Source organism: Pseudophryne corroboree, chromosome 8 (assembly GCF_028390025.1).
Source record: "Pseudophryne corroboree isolate aPseCor3 chromosome 8, aPseCor3.hap2, whole genome shotgun sequence".
Classification (NCBI taxonomy): domain Eukaryota; kingdom Metazoa; phylum Chordata; class Amphibia; order Anura; family Myobatrachidae; genus Pseudophryne; species Pseudophryne corroboree.
Window position 1 is genome coordinate 85007252 of NC_086451.1, and position 21483 is coordinate 85028734.

The 21483-nt window shown below is 48.0% G+C and overlaps 1 protein-coding gene across 5 annotated transcripts in view; it reads left to right on the forward strand.

Moving 5' to 3' along the window:
- The window catches only part of RAPGEF1 (Rap guanine nucleotide exchange factor 1), a 259536-nt gene that overhangs the window by 148868 nt on the left and 89185 nt on the right, over positions 1–21483 (forward strand). For all 5 annotated transcript variants that reach the window (XM_063936770.1, XM_063936771.1, XM_063936772.1 and 2 more), the window contains exons 5-9: positions 182–270; positions 478–630; positions 6388–6514; positions 6605–6788; positions 15264–15734. In XM_063936770.1, the coding sequence (XP_063792840.1) occupies positions 182–270; positions 478–630; positions 6388–6514; positions 6605–6788; positions 15264–15734 (1024 nt within the window). The remainder of the gene's footprint in view (positions 1–181; positions 271–477; positions 631–6387; positions 6515–6604; positions 6789–15263; positions 15735–21483) is intronic.

The following is a 21483-nucleotide window of genomic DNA, read 5'->3' on the forward strand; positions in this document are numbered from 1 at the left end:
ACAGAGGGGCATACACATTCTATCTGTGAGCCAGCCTACAATGCAGATTTATTGGATGCTTTGTGGCAGAAGTGGTTGAATAGATTTTAGCGTCAAGTGATCACTTATATCTAACGTCTGACTATGTATGAATTAGTCCTGTATGCCTGCAAATTTAATATCACCTGATTTCTTCTTTCAGGAGCTGGTGCGGTTGATGATAGAGAAGCAGGAGCGCCCATCGCCCACTAGCCCTGTGAAACCCACCTTACCCGCTTCTAAATCGGACAGGTGAGTTTTTGAAGGATTCATATTTTTGTTTTGTGGCACAATTAGCATTGGTACAGGCCTGCACAAGGTGGGTATGTTTGATGTGATCCATGAACGGCATAGGCCACCCTGCTGGGTTTTCTCTTCTGCTGGCTGATGCTGGTAGCTTCATACGCATTCCTCGCTTCTTGCGATGTTTTAACTTTTATTTATTTCTTTTTCTTCCAGTATCCAAGAGCTGCCATTGTCAGAGCGAGAGCTGGAGATTCTCAACAAGACCCCGGAACCGCCTTGCAAGGAAGTTCCAGTAGATAGTTTACAAACCGATGAACTGGCTCCACCCAAACCCCCGTTACCTGGCATACGAGTGGTGGAAAATTGGTAAATTGTGACTCTCTGTGCAATGTTTATAGTGTGTATTTGTTTCTTGCGCGCCATCTGTTTCTGTCTTTTAAAACGGCTACGTTCAGCTGCAAAAAATTTTATCAGCAGTCTTAGCGAAATATATCTAATGTGCTGTGCTACCTTTTTATCGTGTTCCTCTTTTAGCAGTGGGAAAACACTGAAGTATCGTTTTTGTTTTTTATCAGCCTGAGATTTTACCCTGTGTATACACGTGAATGGCCTACTTTCACTGATCTGAGAAGTTCTTCATCTGAGATAAACTGTTCTCCCGAGCACAGAAAAAAGGCAATCCATTGACTTAAGCCCCGTACACACGCGGGAGATGTGTGCTGAGCGATCTAGCTCAGACCGCTCAGCACACATCTCTCCCCCGCTCAGCACACATCTCTCCCCCGCTCAGCACACAGCGCAATGTGCGCTGAGCGGGGGCGCTCATTTCGCCCAGCGCTGAAATGAGCGATCTAACTAAATCTAGAGTCAGTGATAGCGGGGCCGTGCATCGCTATCGCTGTGGGCATACACAAGGAGAGATCCGGGCTTAATTTCCAAGCAATCTAGTCAGTTAGAATTTAAGCACGGATCTCGCCGTGTGTACCCCCTTTTAGTGTCAAAGACAGACTCCTGAAATCTTGGGAAGCCGGGGTTGTTTAAGTTGTTTCTTAGCAACACCTGAGTAATCCTGTCCAGTAGGATCAAATGTTCATTGTGTCTACATACACTGATCCTCAGGTAGCACCAAATAGCCCATTTAACACGCTATGGACTTTGGGCCTAATTCAGACCTGATTGTAGCGGCAAATTTGTTAGCAGATGGGCAAAACCATGGGGGTGATTTTGAGTTGATCGTAGCCCTGCAAAATTTTGCAGGGCTACGATAATGACCATGGACATGCGGAGGGACGCCCAGCACAGGGCTATCCCGCCCCGCAGAAGCCCCCGCCCCCGCAGAAGTGCAAAGGCATCGCACAGCGGCAATGCTTTTGCACTTTGAGTATCTCCCGACCTGCGCAGTTTTAGCGTGCTGGCAAGGAGCTACTCGTTGCTCCCCGTTGTGACGTCACGCGGCCGCTGAAGCCCGCCCCCCGCACGGTCCGGCCACACCTGAGGCTGTCTGGCCGGCGCATGCGCAGTTCTGACCCGATCGCACCGCTGCGATAAACTGCAGCATGATATCAGGTCAGAATGACCCCTATGTGCACTGCAGGGGAGGCAGATATAACATGTGCAGAGAGAGTTAGATTTGGGTGGGGTGTATTCAAACTGAAATCTAAATTGCAGTGTAAAAATAAAGCAGCCAGTATTTACCCTGCACAGAAACAAAATAACCCACCCAAATCTAACTCTCCCTGCACATGTTATATCTGCCTCCCCTGCAGTGCACATGGTTTTGCCCATCTGCTAACAAATTTGCTGCTACGATCAACTCTGAATTACCCCCTTTGTGCCTTGGACTCTCCAAAACCCTAATCCTAAGTATCTAGTATACTAAAAGCGAAATAAGAGAGAAAAGTACTCAATTTAGGGTAAAAAGGGAAAATATGGTCTGATACATAATCATGCTTAATATGGGACTTTATACAAATTATTTTGCAACAAAAAAAATATATATATATGTAGTTATGTGTATATATATATATATATATATATATATATATATATATATATATATATATATATATATATATATGTGTGTGTGTGTATGTATGTATGTATGTATGTATGTATGTGTGTGTGTGTGTGTGTGTATATATATATATATATATATATATATATATATTTATATATATATATATATATATATATATACACACATCTCCTATATAATAGCCCAGATCTGTGACTTTGTGATTCATTTGCTAACGCTGGGCGGAGTCACAACACTGGGCGGAGTTAGTCAAATGAGTCACAGATCTGGCCAAATCTATAGGAGACTAGGAGCAGAAGCAGATAGTATGGGCATGGCACAGGCAGGGGTGCATACCTCCCAGCTTTCTTCAGGCGCTTTCTCCAGGCAGAAGGAGGGACACACACTCGGCGAAAAGGGGGAGTGGCTTCACGGGAGGGCCCCCGTTTTCGTCAATGAGGGGGCATGCCCAGCGCTCTGTGAGCTGCTGGCATGCCCCCAGGGGCTGATTATGAGTCCGGGGGGCCCAGGGCACTTGTGACAGGGGAGCCCTATCTCATTGCTGTGCCTGCTGTGGGTTGGGGGCGTGGCCTAATCGTGGCCGCGAGGCCACGCCCCCTTACGCAAATTCCGGGATTTTTTTTTTTAAATGGAATTTTGGCCCCTCAGCTAGGGGTAAATCCAGAGGGGGTGGTCGCTCCCCTCTACACACCCGCACAGGCAGAAGAAAGCAGGGAGACTGCTGCTTCCCTGCAACACCACAGACCTGCCAATACGCAGCAGCGTGTGCTGACAGTAGCACAATGCTGCCGTTGTTGCTGGCAGGACGGGGGAGCTTCTCGAGCCGGGGGCCCCCTAAAACTGTGGGGCCAACAGTACGTACCCCCTGCCCCCCCCCCTCCCCCTTAATCTGGCTCTGCTGCTGGAACCCCCCCTTAATCCATGCTCCCTGATGCCCCCTCTCCCTCTGTCTCCACTATTCACCGCTGCTCTGCTAAGCAGAACAGCGAGTACAGGAGCTTTCCAACTGACCCCCCCCCCCGTTACCGCGGGACACTGCGACCCGCGGGTGGGACAGCGGGACAGACCCAAAAAAATCGGACTGTCCCGCGAAAATCGGGACATTTGGGAGGTATGGGGGTGTGTGAGGGGGTATGCCGTACAGACAGACGGGCACCGGCTCACTGTGTGCTTGACCCCCCCCCCCCCTCTCTGGCGCGGAGGAGCGTCACTTTCTGGCACACTCCACGCTTCTTAGCTGCAGTTTTGTGGGGCACCTGCCGCTGTGCAGGTTCCGTACTGCCTCTGTTATCTCCAGCCCCGGCAACCCCACCGCTAGCTGCAGCGCTGCCACCCACAGTGAGGTGCGCCCAGCTCCTTCACACACTTTAGCCGGCGGGTAACGCTGCAGAAGTCCGAGCTGCTTGCAGGCTCCGACCCCCTCCTCCCTCCAGCCGCAGCATCTCCTGGGGGCTAACCAGTCACTCCCAGTCTCCCCTTACCACAGTGCCCGGCAGCTGCGCGAGGTCTGCGGTGTGTGACTGAGGAGGGGGGGAGGGATGCAGACGGGCAGAGGAAGCAGGACTCCAGCCTAAGAGAGTCAGCCATGCCAAGTCTCCACCAGCAGCAGATCCCAACAGGTTGGAGTGGAACAGCAGCAGCCAGCAGCAGTGACTCCGGTAAGACACATCTGTCTGTCACCACTGTTTTGTCCCTAATACCAATCTCTCCCGTGCCCTGTATTCTGTCATGTCCCTGTCACCCCTGGCCTTGCCCTGCCACCCTTATCCTGGCCCTTTCACCCTTATGCTGGCCCTGTCACCCTTATGCTGGCCCTGTCACCCTTATGCTGGCCCTGTCACCCTTATGCTGGCCCTTATGCTTGCCCTGTCACCCTTATGCTTGCCCTGTCACCCTTGTGCTTGCCCTGTCACCCCTGTGCTTGCCCTGTCACCCCTGTGCTTGCCCTGTCAACCCTATACTGGCCCTGTCACTCCTGTCCTGTTCCTGCCACCCCTACCCTGGCCTGTCACTCCTGTCCTGTCCCTGTCATTTCTGTCCTGGCCCCGTCGCCCCTTTTCTGACCCTGTCACCCCTGTCCTGGCCCGTCAACCCTGTTCTGACCCTGTTACTGCATACTCTCCAACTACCTTTTTGGTAGGTACAGTACCCGCAGCGCCTCCAGACCTCTCCCCAATGCACCACACCTCCGCACCTTCCCCTCCACCACATGCGGCACTCCACCCCTCCCTCACACGCTGTGCCTCCAGACCCCCTACACCACCCGCGGCTCCCACTCCTCCGCCCCTTCACCACCCACAGCACCTCCAGGCCCCCTCCACCATCCACCCCCTTTATATGTCTCCCCCCACACCTGCCCCCCTCCACCCGCAGCATCTGCAGACACCCTCCTCCATCCGCGGTCCCCCCTCACCCACCCCTCCCCCACCAATGGCACCACCGCACCTGCCCCTCCACCACCAGCACCACCTCCGGACCTCCTTCCCTATGCGCCGCACCACCCGTACCTGCCTCTCCCCTACCCATGGCGCCTGTGGACCACTACCCCACCCCCGGCACTCCCGCCCCTTCCCATCCCACAGCACCTCCGGAACCCTTCACCCATCCACAACATCCCCACACCTGCCCCTCTCCCACCCATGGCACCCCTGCCCCTCCCCCACCTGCAGTGCCTCCGGACCCCTCCCCAATCTGCATCCCCCACTCCTCTGCCCCTCCCCCACCCGCAGCACCTCCCGACTCTTCCCCATCCGGGCCCCACCCCCACTTCTGCCCCCCCTCCACCTGCAGCATCTACAGACACCATCGCAATTCCCCCCCGCACCCGCTACATTCTGTACATCGTGCCCTGCAGGTGCTGTTCATGCCGTCGCAAGGGGCTGCGCCTCCTTCACCATCGCACGCCCTTTCATTGTGCAATATTTAACCACTAACAAAGGAATGCAGGTAATACTTTATATAATACAAATATTGAACCCCAGAAAGGCATGCAAGGGTTAAGGGGGCGTAGCCCCTTGCGACGGTGTGAAGAGCGCCCGTAGGGCGCGATGAAGCACCTAGTATATATATATATATATAAATATATATATATATATATATATATATATATATATATATATATATATATGTATACACACACATATATACATACATTCCGGAGTACACTATATATGCTAACTAAGACACAAACTGAGAAAAAGGTATGCAGCATGGGAACTGCTACCCGTAGGTCATACCGGCCACCATATGCCGCAAAAAAATATATAGGTGTATGAGGAAACATCTCTATAATGGGTGTTGTGCAACGATTGGACTATTTGGTGTAATTCACTCAAATATTGCTGTGTGTAGTCTACTCAGCTCATAGCAGTTAAAATGGCAATCTAGTGCCGCTTGCGGACCTGCTAGGTCAGAGGTTCTCAAACTTGGTCCTCGTGGGCCCACACGGTGCATGTTTTGCAGGTCTCCTCACAGAATTGCAAGTAAAATAATTAGCTCCACCTGTGGACCTTTTAAAATGTGTCGGTGAGTAATTAATACACCTGTGCACCTGCTGGGTTACCTGCAAAACATGCACTGTGTGGGCCCACGAGGACAGAGTTTGAGAACCTCTGTGCCTAGGTCAATGCTTCTGTATCTTTTTAAACTATCTTGATTATTACTTCTTGATTTATTTGTATGCCTGGTAAATCTTGTTTTGATTGGTTGGTACTACAAAATTTTTATTTTTATTTCCCTCGTCCTCACACCCACCAAGCCTCATTTCCCTTGGGAGTAAAAGTATCAATCCGTAGTGAAGTTGCCCATAGCAACTGATCAGTGTGTACCTATAATTTTATAGAATGTACGTGGTACAATTCTATCTCAAAGCTGATTGGTTGGTCCACTTTCCCACTCATTTCACTGCTGTATATATGACCAATTTTGATCTCTGTGCTATAACGATCTACTAATTGAGTTATATAGAAGGGAACGTGTAAACAGAAAATATTTTATTGTTTTGCTTTTAAGCTGTCAGACATAGCAGAACCTTAGCCTGTAACTTTGAATTATAATTTGTTTCTCTCTCTCTCTCTCTCTCTCCATAGCCCGCCTCCCGCATTACCTCCAAAGAAGCGACAATCTGCACCTTCGCCCACCCGTGTGGCTGTTGTAGCTCCTATGAGCCGCGCTACTAGTGGGTCTAGTTTACCCATCGGCAGCATACATACCCAGGTATAGGAGTTACCTGACAGATGTTTTATAACAGTGCAAACCCTGCTTATATCTGCATGTAATGTTCTATGTCACTTATGTTTACTGCAGGATTTTGACGTGAACTGTTATGCACATAGACGACTATCTGGCGGGAGCCAGTCCTACGGGGGCGAGTCTCCTCGCCTATCCCCATGTAGCAGCATAGGAAAGCTTAGCAAATCCGACGAGCAACTCTCCTCTCTTGATAGGGATAGCGGACAGTGCTCCCGAAATACCAGCTGCGAGACCCTAGGTAAGATGGGAACATTAGGCATAATAATGGTATTAATGTAACATGTTGCATATAGTAATCAGTCAGAAACCTGAAACACAAACTTCATAATTTCATAAAAGAAATTGCCATCAAATCTCACACGTGAATGTAAAGAGCAAGGGTACAACCAGATGAGTGCTTATTCGGAATATTAGGCTTTTCTCTAACATCCTAGTGGATGCTGGGGACTCCGTAAGGACCATGGGGAATAGACGGGCTCCGCAGGAGACTGGGCACTCTAAAGAAAGATTAGGTACTATCTGATGTGCACTGGCTCCTCCCTCTATGCCCCTCCTCCAGACCTCAGTTAGAATCTGTGCCCGGCCAGAGCTGGGTGCTCCTAGTGGGCTCTCCTGAGCCTGCTAGTAAAAGAAAGTATTTGTTAGGTTTTTTATTTTCAGTGAGCTTCTGCTGGCAACAGACTCACTGCTACGAGGGACTGAGGGGAGAGAAGCAAACCTACCTATCTGCAGCTAGGTTGCGCTTCTTAGGCTACTGGACACCATTAGCTCCAGAGGGTTCAAACACAGGCATCTGTCCTCGATCGTCCGTTCCCGGAGCCGCGCCGTCGTCCCCCTCGCAGAGCCAGAAGAACAAAAGCTTAAAGACTGCGAAATCGGCGGCAGAAGACTCCTGTCTTCATTTAAGGTAGCGCACATCACCGCAGCTGTGCGCCATTGCTCCCAGCACACTTTCACACTCTGGTCACTGTAGGGTGCAGGGCGCTGGGGGGGGCGCCCTGGGCAGCAATTGTAGTACCTTTTTGGCATAAAATACATATATACAGTCAGGCACTGTATATATGTAAAAACCCCCGCCATTTTTTCACACAGAAAGCGGGACAGAAGCCCGCAGCTGAGGGGGCGGGGCCTTCTTCCTCAGCACACCAGCGCCATTTTCTCTTCACAGCTCCGCTGGAAGCAGTTCCCCAGGCTCTCCCCTGCAGTATCCAGGTACAAGAAGGGTAAAAAAGAGAGGGGGGGCACATAAATTTAGGCGCAAAAGACATAAAATCGGCAGCTATTGGGTAATCACTTTTTATAGTGAAAATCCCTGGGTTATATAGCGCTGTGGTGTGTGCTGGCATACTCTCTCTCTGTCTCCCCAAAGGCCTTTGTGGGGTCCTGTCCTCAGTCTGAGCATTCCCTGTGTGTGTGCTGTGTGTCGGTACGGCTGTGTCGACATGTTTGATGAGGAGGGTTACGTGGAGGCGGAGCAAGTGCAGATAAATGTGGTGTCGGGGCCGACACCTGATTGGATGGATATGTGGAAGGTCTTAAATGATAATGTAAGCTCCTTGCATAAAAGGTTTGATGACGCTGCAGCCTTGGGACAGCCGGGGTCTCAACCCGGGCCTGCCCAGGCGACTCAGAGGCCGTCAGGGTCTCATAAACGCCCACTATCTCAGATGGTTGACACAGATGCCGACACGGAGTCCGACTCCAGTGTCGACGATGATGAGGCACATTTACAGCCTAAGATGACCAAGGCCATCCGCTACATGATTATTGCAATGAAAGATGTATTGCACATTTCAGAGGTTAACCCTGTCCCTGACAAGAGGGTGTATATGTTTGGGGAGAAAAAGCAAGAAGTGACTTTTCCCCCGTCACATGAATTAAATGAGTTATGTGAAGAAGCGTGGAGTTCCCCTGATAAGAAAGTAGTGATTTCCAAAAAATTACTGATGGCGTACCCTTTCCCGCCAACGGACAGGTTACGTTGGGAATCCTCCCCTAGGGTAGACAAGGCGTTGACACGCTTATCTAAGAAGGTGGCCCTGCCGTCTCAGGATACGGCCGCCCTAAAGGATCCTGCGGATAGGAAGCAGGAAGCTATCTTGAAGTCAGTGTATACACACTCTGGTACTCTACTGAGACCAGCTATTACTTCAGCCTGGATGTGTAGCGCTGTAGCAGCATGGACAGATACTCTGTCAGAGGACATAGATGCCCTGGACAGGGATACTGTTTTGCTAACCCTGGGCCATATAAAAGACGCCGTCTTATATATGCAGGATGCCCAGAGGGACATTTGCCTGCTGGACTCTAGAATTAATGCAATGTCCATTTCTGCCAGGAGGGTCTTATGGACTCGGCAATGGACAGGGGATGCCGATTCTAAAAAACACATGGAGGTTTTGCCTTATAAGGGTGAGGAATTGTTTGGGGACGGTCTCTCGGACCTCGTGTCCACAGCGACAGCTGGAAAGTCGACTTTCTTGCCTCAGGTTTCCTCACAGTCTAAGAAAGCACCGTATTATCAAATGCAGTCCTTTCGTTCTCAGAGAAGCAAGAAGGTCAGAGGTGCATCCTTTCTTGCCAGAGGCAGGGGTAGAGGAAAGAAGCTGCACCAGGCAGCCAGTTCCCAGGAACAAAAGTCCTCCCCTGCTTCCACTAAGTCCACCGCATGACGCTGGGGCTCCACAGGCGGAGCTAGGTGCGGTGGGGGCGCGTCTCCGAAAATTCAGCAACCAGTGGGTTCGCTCGCAAGTGGATCCCTGGGCTTTACAAATTGTATCTCACGGATACAAGCTGGAATTCGAAGTGACTCCCCCTCACCGTTACCTAAAATCAGCCTTGCCAGCTTCCCCCACGGAAAGGGAGGTAGTGCTGGCGGCAATTCACAAGCTGTACCTCCAGCAAGTGATAATAATGGTCCCCCTCCTTCAACAGGGAAGGGGTTACTATTCCACAATGTTTGTGGTACCGAAACCGGACGGTTCGGTAAGACCCATTCTGAATTTAAAATCCTTGAACATTTATATGAAAAAATTCAAGTTCAAAATGGAATCGCTCAGAGCGGTCATTGCAAGCCTGGAAGAGGGGGAATTTATGGTATCTCTGGACATCAAGGATGCTTACTTGCATGTCCCCATTTATCCACCTCACCAGGAGTACCTCAGGTTTGTGGTACAGGACTGTCATTACCAGTTCCAGACGTTGCCGTTTGGCCTGTCCACGGCACCGAGAATATTTACCAAGGTAATGGCGGAAATGATGGTACTCCTTCGGAAGCAAGGAGTTACAGTTATCCCGTACTTGGACGATCTCCTCATAAAGGCGAGGTCCAGGGAGCAGTTGTTGATCAGCGTAGCACACTCTCAGGAAGTGTTGCAACAGCACGGCTGGATTCTGAATATTCCAAAGTCGCAGCTGATTCTTACGACGCGTCTGCCCTTCCTGGGCATGATTCTGGACACAGAACAGAAGATGGTGTTGCTCCCGGAGGAGAAGGCCCAGGAGTTAGTGACTCTGGTCAGGGACCTCCTAAAACCAAAACAGGTGTCGGTGCATCACTGCACGCGAGTCCTGGGAAGGATGGTGGCCTCATACGAAGCCATTCCCTTCAGCAGGTTCCATGCGAGGATCTTTCAGTGGGATCTGTTGGACAAGTGGTCCGGATCGCATCTTCAGATGCATCGGCTGATCACCCTGTCCCCGAGGGCCAGGGTGTCTCTTCTGTGGTGGCTGCAGAGTGCTCATCTTCTCGAGGGCCGCAGGTTCGGCATACAGGACTGGGTCCTGGTGACCACGGATGCAAGCCTCCGCGGATGGGGGGCAGTCACTCAGGGAAGAAACTTCCAAGGGCTGTGGTCAAGTCAGGAGACTTGTCTGCACATAAATATACTGGAACTAAGGGCCATATACAACGCCCTGAGTCCAGCGGAGCCCCTGCTTCGAGACCAACCAGTGCTGATTCAGTCAGACAACATCATGGCGGTCGCCCATGTAAACCGCCAGGGCGGCACAAGAAGCAGGGTGGCAATGGCGGAAGCCACAAAGATTCTTCGTTGGGCGGAGAATCACGTGCAAGCACTGTCAGCAGTGTTCATTCCGGGAGTGGACAACTGGGAAGCAGACTTCCTCAGCAGACACGACCTCCACCCGGGAGAGTGGGGACTTCATCAAGAAGTCTTCACACAGATTGCAAATCGATGGGAACTGCCACAGGTGGACATGATGGCGTCCCGCCTCAACAAAAAGCTAAAAAGATATTGCGCTAGGTCAAGGGACCCTCAGGCGATAGCTGTGGACGCGCTAGTGACACCGTGGGTGTTCCAGTCGGTATATGTGTTTCCTCCTCTGCCTCTCATACCAAAGGTGCTGAGAATTGTAAGAAAAAGAGGAGTGAGAACAATAATCATTGTTCCGGATTGGCCAAGAAGGACTTGGTACCCGGAACTGCAAGAAATGCGCACAGAGGACCCATGGCTTCTGCCTCTCAGACAGGACCTGCTGCAACAAGGGCCCTGTCTGTTCCAAGACTTACCGCGGCTGCGTTTGACGGCATGGCGGTTGAACGCCGGATCCTAGCGGAAAAAGGCATTCCGGATGAAGTTATTCCTACGCTGATAAAGGCTAGGAAGGACGTGACAGCAAAGCATTATCACCGTATATAGCGAAAATATGTTGCTTGGTGTGAGGCCAGGACGGCCCCTACAGAGGAATTCCAGCTGGGTCGATTCCTGCACTTCCTACAGTCAGTGTCTATGGGCCTAAAATTAGGGTCCATAAGGGTCCAGATTTCGGCCCTATCCATTTTCTTTAAAAAAAAACTGGCTTCACTGCCTGAGGTTCAGACGTTTGTTAAGGGAGTGCTGCATATTCAGCCCCCTTTTGTGCCACCAGTGGCACCTTGGGATCTTAACGTTGTGTTGGATTTCCTGAAATCCCACTGGTTTGAGCCACTTAAGACCGTGGAACTAAAGTATCTCACGTGGAAAGTGGTCATGCTGTTGGCCTTAGCATCGGCTAGGCGTGTGTCATAATTGGCGGCTTTGTCGTGTAAAAGCCCCTATCTGATCTTCCATATGGACAGGGTAGAATTGCGGACTCGTCCCCAATTTCTCCCAAAGGTGGTATCATCGTTTCATTTGGACCAACCTATTGTGGTGCCTGCGGCTACTCGGGACTTGGAGGACTCCAAGTTGCTGGACGTAGTCCGGGTTTTGAAAATATATGTTTCCAGAACGGCTGGAGTCAGGAAGACTGACTCGCTGTTTATTCTGTATGCACCCAATAAGCTGGTTGCTCCTGCTTCAAAGCAAACTATTGCTCGCTGGATCTGTAGCACGATTCAGCTGGCTCATTCTGCGGCTGGATTGCCGCATCCAAAATCAGTGAAAGCCCATTCCACAAGGAAGGTGGGCTCTTCTAGGGCGGCTGCCCGAGGGGTCTCGGCTTTACAGCTTTGCCGAGCGGCTACTTGGTCGGGTTCAAACACTTTTGCAAAGTTCTACAAGTTTGATACCCTGGCTGAGGAGGACCTTGTTTTTGCTCATTCGGTGCTGCAGAGTCATTCGCACTCTCCCGCCCGTTTGGGAGCTTTGGTATAATCCCCATGGTCCTTACGGAGTCCCCAGCATCCACTAGGACGTTAGAGAAAATAAGAATTTACTCACCGGTAATTCTATTTCTCGTAGTCCGTAGTGGATGCTGGGCGCCCGTCCCAAGTGCGGACTTTCTGCAATACGTGTATATAGTTATTGCTTAATAAGGGTTATTGTTATGAGCCATCCGTTGAGTGATGCTCTGTTGTTGTTCATACTGTTAACTGGGTAAGGTTATCACAAGTTGTACGGTGTGATTGGTGTGGCTGGTATGAGTCTTACCCTGGATTCCAAAATCCTTTCCTTGTAATGTCAGCTCTTCCGGGCACAGTTTCCCAGATAGTACCTAATCTTTCTTTAGAGTGCCCAGTCTCCTGCGGAGCCCGTCTATTCCCCATGGTCCTTACGGAGTCCCCAGCATCCACTACGGACTACGAGAAATAGAATTACCGGTGGGTAAATTCTTATTTTTTCTAATATGCTTTTGTGACCCTTCCTTAAAGCGAGTACATTCAGTCTGTATATAATTGTGCTTATTACCTGTTTATTTCCGTTTTTTATTTGTTATGCAAATATTCAGTCCATTGTACAGAAATACCAGGGTCTGTAATACGGGTGTGGTTCATCAAATCGACAGTATCTAGGTCGACAATGTTTAGGTCGACCACTGTAGGTCGACAGTCACTAGGTCGACATGGATGGAAGGTCGACAGGGTTTCTAGGTCGACATGTGCTAGGTCGACAGGTCTAAATGTCGTCATGTGCTAGGTCGACGGGTTTAAAGGTCGACATGAGGATTTTTTATTTATTTTTGTGTCGTTTTCTTCGCTCGCCATGCTTCGGGCATGGTGCCTTCGCTCCGCTACCGCTTCGCTCGGCACAGATTACCGTTTCAATCGTAGTCCACGTGGATCGTTAAGTATGAAAAAATTAAAAAAAAATGTGAAACTCATGTCGACCTTTAGACCTGTCGACCTAGCACATGTCGACCTAGAAACCCTGTCGACCTTCCGTCCATGTCGACCTAGTGACTGTCGACCTACAGTGGTCGACCTAAACATTGTCGACCTAGATACTGTCGATCTTCAGACCGGATCCCCTGTAATACATAATTAGAAATTGTGCAACAATACTATTGCCAGGGATGCTTGTGTACAATCGTATGGCAGTTTTATGCGTTGGGTACATCGTTGGGATAGGATAGGGTCAGTACAGTGAGTGTTGGAAGCTGGATTACCTACAGTACTGCAGTGCTAACACATAGGTGCCCCTGCAAACCTGGGAGACTCGTAATAAGGTGTAATGCTTGTATAAGTTCTCTGTTAAACCATCTAAGCATTTTGAATTGATTTGACATAGGGAGACAAACACAAGGAAGATTGTGTCTCTCTCCTCTCTCTCTTTGCCAGTCTTCTCTCTACCCTCTACCCCTCTCTTTTTCACACTGTCTCTCCCCACCATTCCCTCTCACTCCATCTCTCTGCACCCTTTCCCCTCTTTCTTACTCTGTCTGCTCCCTTCCTTCTTTCTCTGCCTCCCTTCCTCTTTCTTGCTCTGTCTCCCTTCCTCTTTCTTGCTCTATATCTGCCTCTCTCTCTTTTTTATTAGTGCAGTTTTTCTCAGAAGGACACTGTTTCCGGTTTGTGGTTGCCGGCGACTGTCTCAGCTGTGAGACCACAGATAGCTACACAACATTGGTGGAGCTATTTTATAAAGTGTAAATTCTAAGGAAAAAGCAGCAACCCCCCTTTCTTTCCCTCAGTGTCAGCAGAGGAACTCTGACACAATGGAGTCTGATGATTAAGGGATTTCCCACCTTCAGATCGCCCTGTAGGTTTCTATGTGCTGCCTGGCTGTCACTAACGTTTATTTTTAGATTTATCTTATGTCTGTGTTTCTCAGCCATGTAGTGTTATCTGTCAGGGTTAGTTTTTTATTGTGTCTCTTGGGAGTGTGAAACCTAATTCCTATCCTCTGTATTGCGGGAGGATGGAAAAAAGTCTATTGGTGTGTAAATGCATGGCTGAAAAGCACAGATAAAACCTAACACGTGCATTTCTGCTGGAGGACATAATAAACCTACACCATGAAGACTTCTGATGATGCAAACACTATTTAATCCAGCAGGCCTGTGCAATGATTTCAGGAGATAGGGAAAAGACATTGCTGATTGGAGACTGTCCCTTTCATTGTATGTCAGGGGCTGCATCAGAGCAAAATTGTAGACTCTGCAGGAAACATGAGCACTCTACAACCCGTCCATCGCTCCTCAAATAGAGATGTATTGCCAGCCATCTATTTCAGATACTGTTGGACTATTGTAGACTGCTATAGAATGAATAAGGGGCCGAAAGTGGAAAAGGTCATTAACGTTGGAATAAAAAACATGTTTTTCATATTCTTTTATTGCTGTGTTCATGGCTGGACTGGCCATCTCACATTTCTGGCAAATGCCAGAAGGGCCGATGGCCTGTTGGGCCAGTCCAGCCACACAGAGGATCGGGATGGTCCTGCGCTGCTTTTCCGGCTCTTTGTCCGCCCTCCTGCCCAACGTGCCTGTGTCATACAAAGATGGGGGCATGCCGCATGGCCAGGCACCCCTGAGTTGTGGCACACCCCTGTGAGCAGTGGCCATGCCCCCTGTGACGTGTGCTAGGGATGAGAAACCGCCCCATTCCGACCAATGGCTGTGTTTATGCCATATTTTGTTACAATGGCACTTGAAAGCAGTGACATTAGAGTGTTTCCCCTTCATACAGTCACCCGTGGAGCAGAAGAGCTAACACCACCCAAATCTAAATCTCTCTGCACATGTTACATCTGCCCCACCTGCAGTGCAACATGGTTTTGCCCAGGTGTGTGCTTTTTTGCTTTGCTAGCAAACCTGAATCAGGCCCACAGTCCACAGAATTGCAGCGTGCACTGTGTATAGGTGACTGGTAAAAACTGCTATGCAACCTAATATATGTCGGTACTTCTAGCAGATCGATAAAGAACAAAGACGGTGGTCAAAAGGAAATGATAAAATTAGCGATATTATCCAATATGTTTTTAACTTGACCCTAACATGTTTCTTTGCTTTCCTTTTTGACGATATTTTTGTTTCACTATTTTCTACACAGATAACTATGACCCAGACTATGAGTTCCTGCAGCAAGACCTATCCAGCACAGACCAGATGCTGGGCCAAGGAACTGGAGTCCTCAGCCCTCTCCCCGAGTCCCTAGGAGAATCTGTTTCCCCCTTTCATGGACAAAACTTCCAGTTACCTCCTAACAACCCCCAACACTCAGAAACCCCCAACCAGTGTGCTGTAGAAACCCCTCCTGCTCTCCCCGAGAAAAAACGGAGAGGTCCCGTTCCCCACAATTCCGATGGCTCCCGAGCCTGCTACGAACGCCACCCCTCCCAATACGACAACATTTGTGAGGACGACCCGCTGCTCGCCCCCTCCGTTCCTCCTTTTGCTGCAGTTTCGCCGTTCCAGTGTGGAGGCGCACCTCAGATTGAATTCCTAGCAGACTTCTCAGCGGTGGAGTGTGATGAGATTCCAGAGAAGCCACCGCCTCTTCCAGAAAAGAAGAACAAACACAGTAAGTGTCATTGTCACAATCTTCCTACACAGATGTGTCCTAGGACATTGCATCCCCGTACTTCTCTTAACATTTCATTGTCAGAATGGTTTGATATTCCACAGAGCATCAAGCTTGTAGTATAAGCGTGGTATCGTGATGTAAGAACGTTCTAGCACACGTTATCGTTGGGATTATTTACATATCTGTCATGGCTAGTACAGATATGACTAAAGAGTTTTTTTCTCCCCACGAATGGAGAAAAAAAAGGGGTAGAGGCGCTGATATGAAAATATTATTGATAGATACACAATATAACAATGTATATAGTTAATAGTTTATTTAAACAATAAAATTGTTATTATTTATATTAATACCGGCCGGTAAATACAATCAAATACATTTCCTTAAAATTAAGCAATTTAAAACAAATTCATTCCTGGATCTAAAGAACTGCACCACAGAGTATCTCTTATAGTAAACACGTATCCAGATGCTAATAATGAACACGTGTGCCCAACTCAGCAATTATAATCACTCTTCCCGTCCGCTGGTTGCAATTCCTTTATGTGCGGACATATCTGGAAATCCGGTGAGTATATTTAATTCACAGCTGGTTTTTATGATACTCAAAATTGGTGTTAATTTGCCCAGTAAGTTTCACTGTAAGGCAGTCTCTTAATTACTGAGCCACAGAAACGGTACACTGTAGGCAGTCTATTGATCACTGTACCACAGTGTGTGCATGATACTTTAATTAATAATGGGAGAGCTGGACGGCAATATTTCCATTTATATGAGATGTGTATTAAGGTGCTCACCTCGTCCTTTACGCTGGACTATATGCCGCTTCCAAGTTGAGCCGCCGGCGTCGCTCAAAGCGCTTCTCTCCCGCAGCCGTATCATGAACTGCTCCCTCTGTGCCGTAGTGTCGAGCTCCACGATGCACACGAGCCGCACGGCAATTGATGTCCTCAGTGCCGCTCGCTCCCGGGCCAGGTTACCGGCGCTGCCTTGAGCATTTGTCCCTCCTGCAGCCGTCTCCTGGTTAGCTCCCTCTGTGCCTGCAGTGTCGGACTCCACACTGCATGTGAGTCGTACGGCAATAGTTGTTCTCCGTGCCGCTCCTCCTCGGATATCAGTTCACTCTCAGGGCATATGAACCAATAAGTAAATAGCCGGCTTGTAGTACAAAATATGAAAAGGTTTACGCGTTTCTCTGCCTTTAGATCAACTCGGCAGCTTCCTCAGAACACAATGAGGTTGTCTGTATAGAGGTGTGTATTTAAGACATTCATGATTCCACACCTGTGTGGGATTTGGATTTAACCACTCCTATTTTAACTCTTTCCAATGTATTATTACCAATCCAGACAGTCTCTCATTACTTATATACATATTAGAATCACAGAAAAGGGGTACACATTGTATATATTTATTTGTTTATTTATTTATAACTTCATTGAGATGTGTTCCCACAACTAAACTATTAAAATCAGTAACATATATTATAGTATATTATAGACAGAGCGTAAAGTGAAAGATTATAGAATTCTTGTCATACCACTACCACTGAATTTACAACAAATTCTGATTGAGGTATATATAATTTCGTAGAAACAAAGAGAGAGATATTTCCAAAAATTAAAGCAGTGGTTCCATATGTAGCACCATCTAAGCACGATTACTTAATAAATATACATATTATTATGTATATTTATTAAGTAATCGTGTTTAGATGGTGCTACATATGGAACCACTGCTTTAATTTTTGGAAATATCTCTCTCTTTGTTTCTACGAAATTATATATACCTCAATCAGAATTTGTTGTAAATTCAGTGGTAGTGGTATGACAAGAATTCTATAATCTTTCACTTTACGCTCTTTCTGTCTATAATATACTATAATATATGTTACTGATTTTAATAGTTTAGTTGTGGGAACACATCTCAATGAAGTTATAAATAAATAAACAAATATATACAATGTGTACCCCTTTTCTGTGATTCTAATATGTATATAAGTAATGAGAGACTGTCTGGATTGGTAATAATACATTGGAAAGAGTTAAAATAGGAGTGGTTAAATCCAAATCCCACACAGGTGTATGGAATCATGAATGTCTTAAATACACACCTCTATACAGACAACCTCATTGTGTTCTGAGGAAGCTGCCGAGTTGATCTAAAGGCAGAGAAACGCGTAAACCTTTTCATATTTTGTACTACAAGCCGGCTATTTACTTATTGGTTCATATGCCCTGAGAGTGAACTGATATCCGAGGAGGAGCGGCACGGAGAACAACTATTGCCGTACGACTCACATGCAGTGTGGAGTCCGACACTGCAGGCACAGAGGGAGCTAACCAGGAGATGGCTGCAGGAGGGACAAATGCTCAAGGCAGCGCCGGTAACCTGGCCCGGGAGCGAGCGGCACTGAGGACATCAATTGCCGTGCGGCTCGTGTGCATCGTGGAGCTCGACACTACGGCACAGAGGGAGCAGTTCATGATACGGCTGCGGGAGAGATAAACGCTTTGAGCGACGCCGGCGGCTCAACTTGGAAGCGGCTTATAGTCCAGCGTAAAGGACGAGGTGAGCACCTTAATACACATCTCATATAAATGGAAATATTGCCGTCCAGCTCTCCCATTATTAATTAAAGTATCATGCACACAAAGGAAAATTGTGCCCCTCCTGTGGTACAGTGATCAATAGACTGCCTACAGTGTACCGTTTCTGTGGCTCAGTAATTAAGAGACTGCCTTACAGTGAAACTTACTGGGCAAATTAACACCAATTTTGAGTATCATAAAAACCAGCTGTGAATTAAATATACTCACCGGATTTCCAGATATGTCCGCACATAAAGGAATTGCAACCAGCGGACGGGAAGAGTGATTATAATTGCTGAGTTGGGCACACGTGTTCATTATAAGCATCTGGATACGTGTTTACTATAAGAGATACTCTGTGGTGCAGTTCTTTAGATCCAGGAATGAATTTGTTTTAAATTGCTTAATTTTAAGGAAATGTATTTGATTGTATTTACCGGCCGGTATTAATATAAATATAAATAATAACAATTTTATTGTTTAAATAAACTATTAACTATATACATTGTTATATTGTGTATCTATCAATAATATTTTCATATCAGCGCCTCTACCCCTTTTTTTTCTCCATTCGTGGGGAGAAAAAAACTCTTTAGTCCTTTTTGTCTTGGTGTGGGAGGAGCATACCCACTTTGGAGGCTGCAGATATTTAAATATCAGCTGGCGCTGGGTGTTTTTTCTTTAAACATTTTTCTAGTACAGATGTGTCCGCATACATTTAGCCTCGTTACGCGTTAAGCCTTTCTGTTCGCCCCATGCTATGGCGTGACTCGGTAGCGATTTAAAGCTTTTAAAAATAAAAAAAATCCACTTTTGTTTATTTTGCTGTGACTACTAGCACGGCGCCGTGACTTAAAAAAAAAAAAATCCTATTATGCCATTGGCATGTCCTCTGCTAATGCTTAATTCCTCCTTTTTGTGTGGGTTTCTCTTTGAAAAGTGCTTTTTCAATTTCCATTTTGTATTTCAGATTTATTTCTCTATCGTCCTAGTGGATGCTGGGGTTCCTGAAAGGACCATGGGGAATAGCGGCTCCGCAGGAGACAGGGCACAAAAAGTAAAGCTTTAGGATCAGGTGGTGTGCACTGGCTCCTCCCCCTATGACCCTCCTCCAAGCCTCAGTTAGATTTTTGTGCCCGGCCGAGAAGGGTGCAATCTAGGTGGCTCTCCTAAAGAGCTGCTTAGAAAAGTTTAGCTTAGGTTTTTTATTTTACAGTGAGTCCTGCTGGCAACAGGATCACTGCAACGAGGGACTTAGGGGAGAAGAAGTGAACTCACCTGCGTGCAGGATGGATTGGCTTCTTTGGCTACTGGACATTAGCTCCAGAGGGACGATCACAGGTACAGCCTGGATGGTCACCGGAGCCTCGCCGCCGGCCCCCTTGCAGATGCTGAAAAGAGAAGAAGGTCCAGAATCGGCGGCAGAAGACTCCTCAGTCTTTTTAAGGTAGCGCACAGCACTGCAGCTGTGCGCCATTGCTCTCAGCACACTTCACACGGCAGTCACTGAGGGTGCAGGGCGCTGGGAGGGGGGCGCCCTGGGAGGCAATGTAAACCTATTTTTTGGCAAAAAATACCTCACATATAGCCTCCGGGGGCTATATGGAGATATTTAACCCCTGCCAGAATCCGTTGAAGAGCGGGAGACGAGCCCGCCGAAAAAGGGGCGGGGCCTATCTCCTCAGCACACAGCGCCATTTTCCCTCACAGAAAGGCTGGAGGGAAGGCTCCCAGGCTCTCCCCTGCACTGCACTACAGAAACAGGGTTAAAACAGAGAGGGGGGGCACTAATTTGGCGTTAGAAATATATAAAAAGATGCTATAAGGGAAAACACTTATATAAGGTTGTCCCTATATAATTATAGCGTTTTTTGGTGTGTGCTGGCAAACTCTCCCTCTGTCTCTCCAAAGGGCTAGTGGGTCCTGTCCTCTATCAGAGCATTCCCTGTGTGTGTGCTGTGTGTCGGTACGTGTGTGTCGACATGTATGAGGACGATGTTGGTGAGGAGGCGGAGCAATTGCCTGTAATGGTGATGTCACTCTCTAGGGAGTCGACACCGGAATGGATGGCTTATTTAGGGAATTACGTGATAATGTCAACACGCTGCAAGGTCGGTTGACGACATGAGACGGCCGACAAACAATTAGTACCGGTCCAGACGTCTCAAAAACACCGTCAGGGGTTTTAAAACGCCCGTTTACCTTAGTCGGTCGACACAGACACAGACACGGACACTGAATCCAGTGTCGACGGTGAATAAACAAACGTATTCCTTATTAGGGCCACACGTTAAGGGCAATGAAGGAGGTGTTACATATTTCTGATACAACAAGTACCACAAAAGAGGGTATTATGTGGGATGTGAAAAAACTACCTGTAGTTTTTCCTGAATCAGATAAATTAAATGAAGTGTGTGATGATGCGTGGGTTCCCCCCGATAGAAAATTATTGGCGGTATACCCTTTCCCGCCAGAAGTTAGGGCGCGTTGGGAAACACCCCTTAGGGTGGATAAGGCGCTCACACGCTTATCAAAACAAGTGGCGGTACCGTCTATAGATAGGGCCGTCCTCAAGGAGCCAGCTGACAGGAGGCTGGAAAATATCATATAAAAGTATATACACACATACTGGTGTTATACTGCGACCAGCGATCGCCTCAGCCTGGATGTGCAGAGCTGGGGTGGCTTGGTCGGATTCCCTGACTAAAAATATTGATACCCTTGACAGGGACAGTATTTTATTGACTATAGAGCATTTAAAGGATGCATTTCTATATATGCGAGATGCACAGAGGGATATTTGCACTCTGGCATCAAGAGTAAGTGCGATGTCCATATCTGCCAGAAGATGTTTATGGACACGACAGTGGTCAGGTGATGCAGATTCCAAACGGCACAAAGGTGTATTGCCGTATAAAGGAAGAGGAGTTATTTGGGGTCGGTCCATCGGACCTGGTGGCCACGGCAACTGCTGGAAAATCCACCGTTTTTACCCTAAGTCACATCTCTGCAGAAAAAGACACCGTCTTTTCAGCCTCAGTCCTTTCGTCCCTATAAGAGTCATATTTGCCCAGGGATAGAGGAAAGGGAAGAAGACTGCAGCAGGCAGCCTATTCCCAGGAACAGAAGCCTTCCACCGCTTCTGCCAAGCTCTC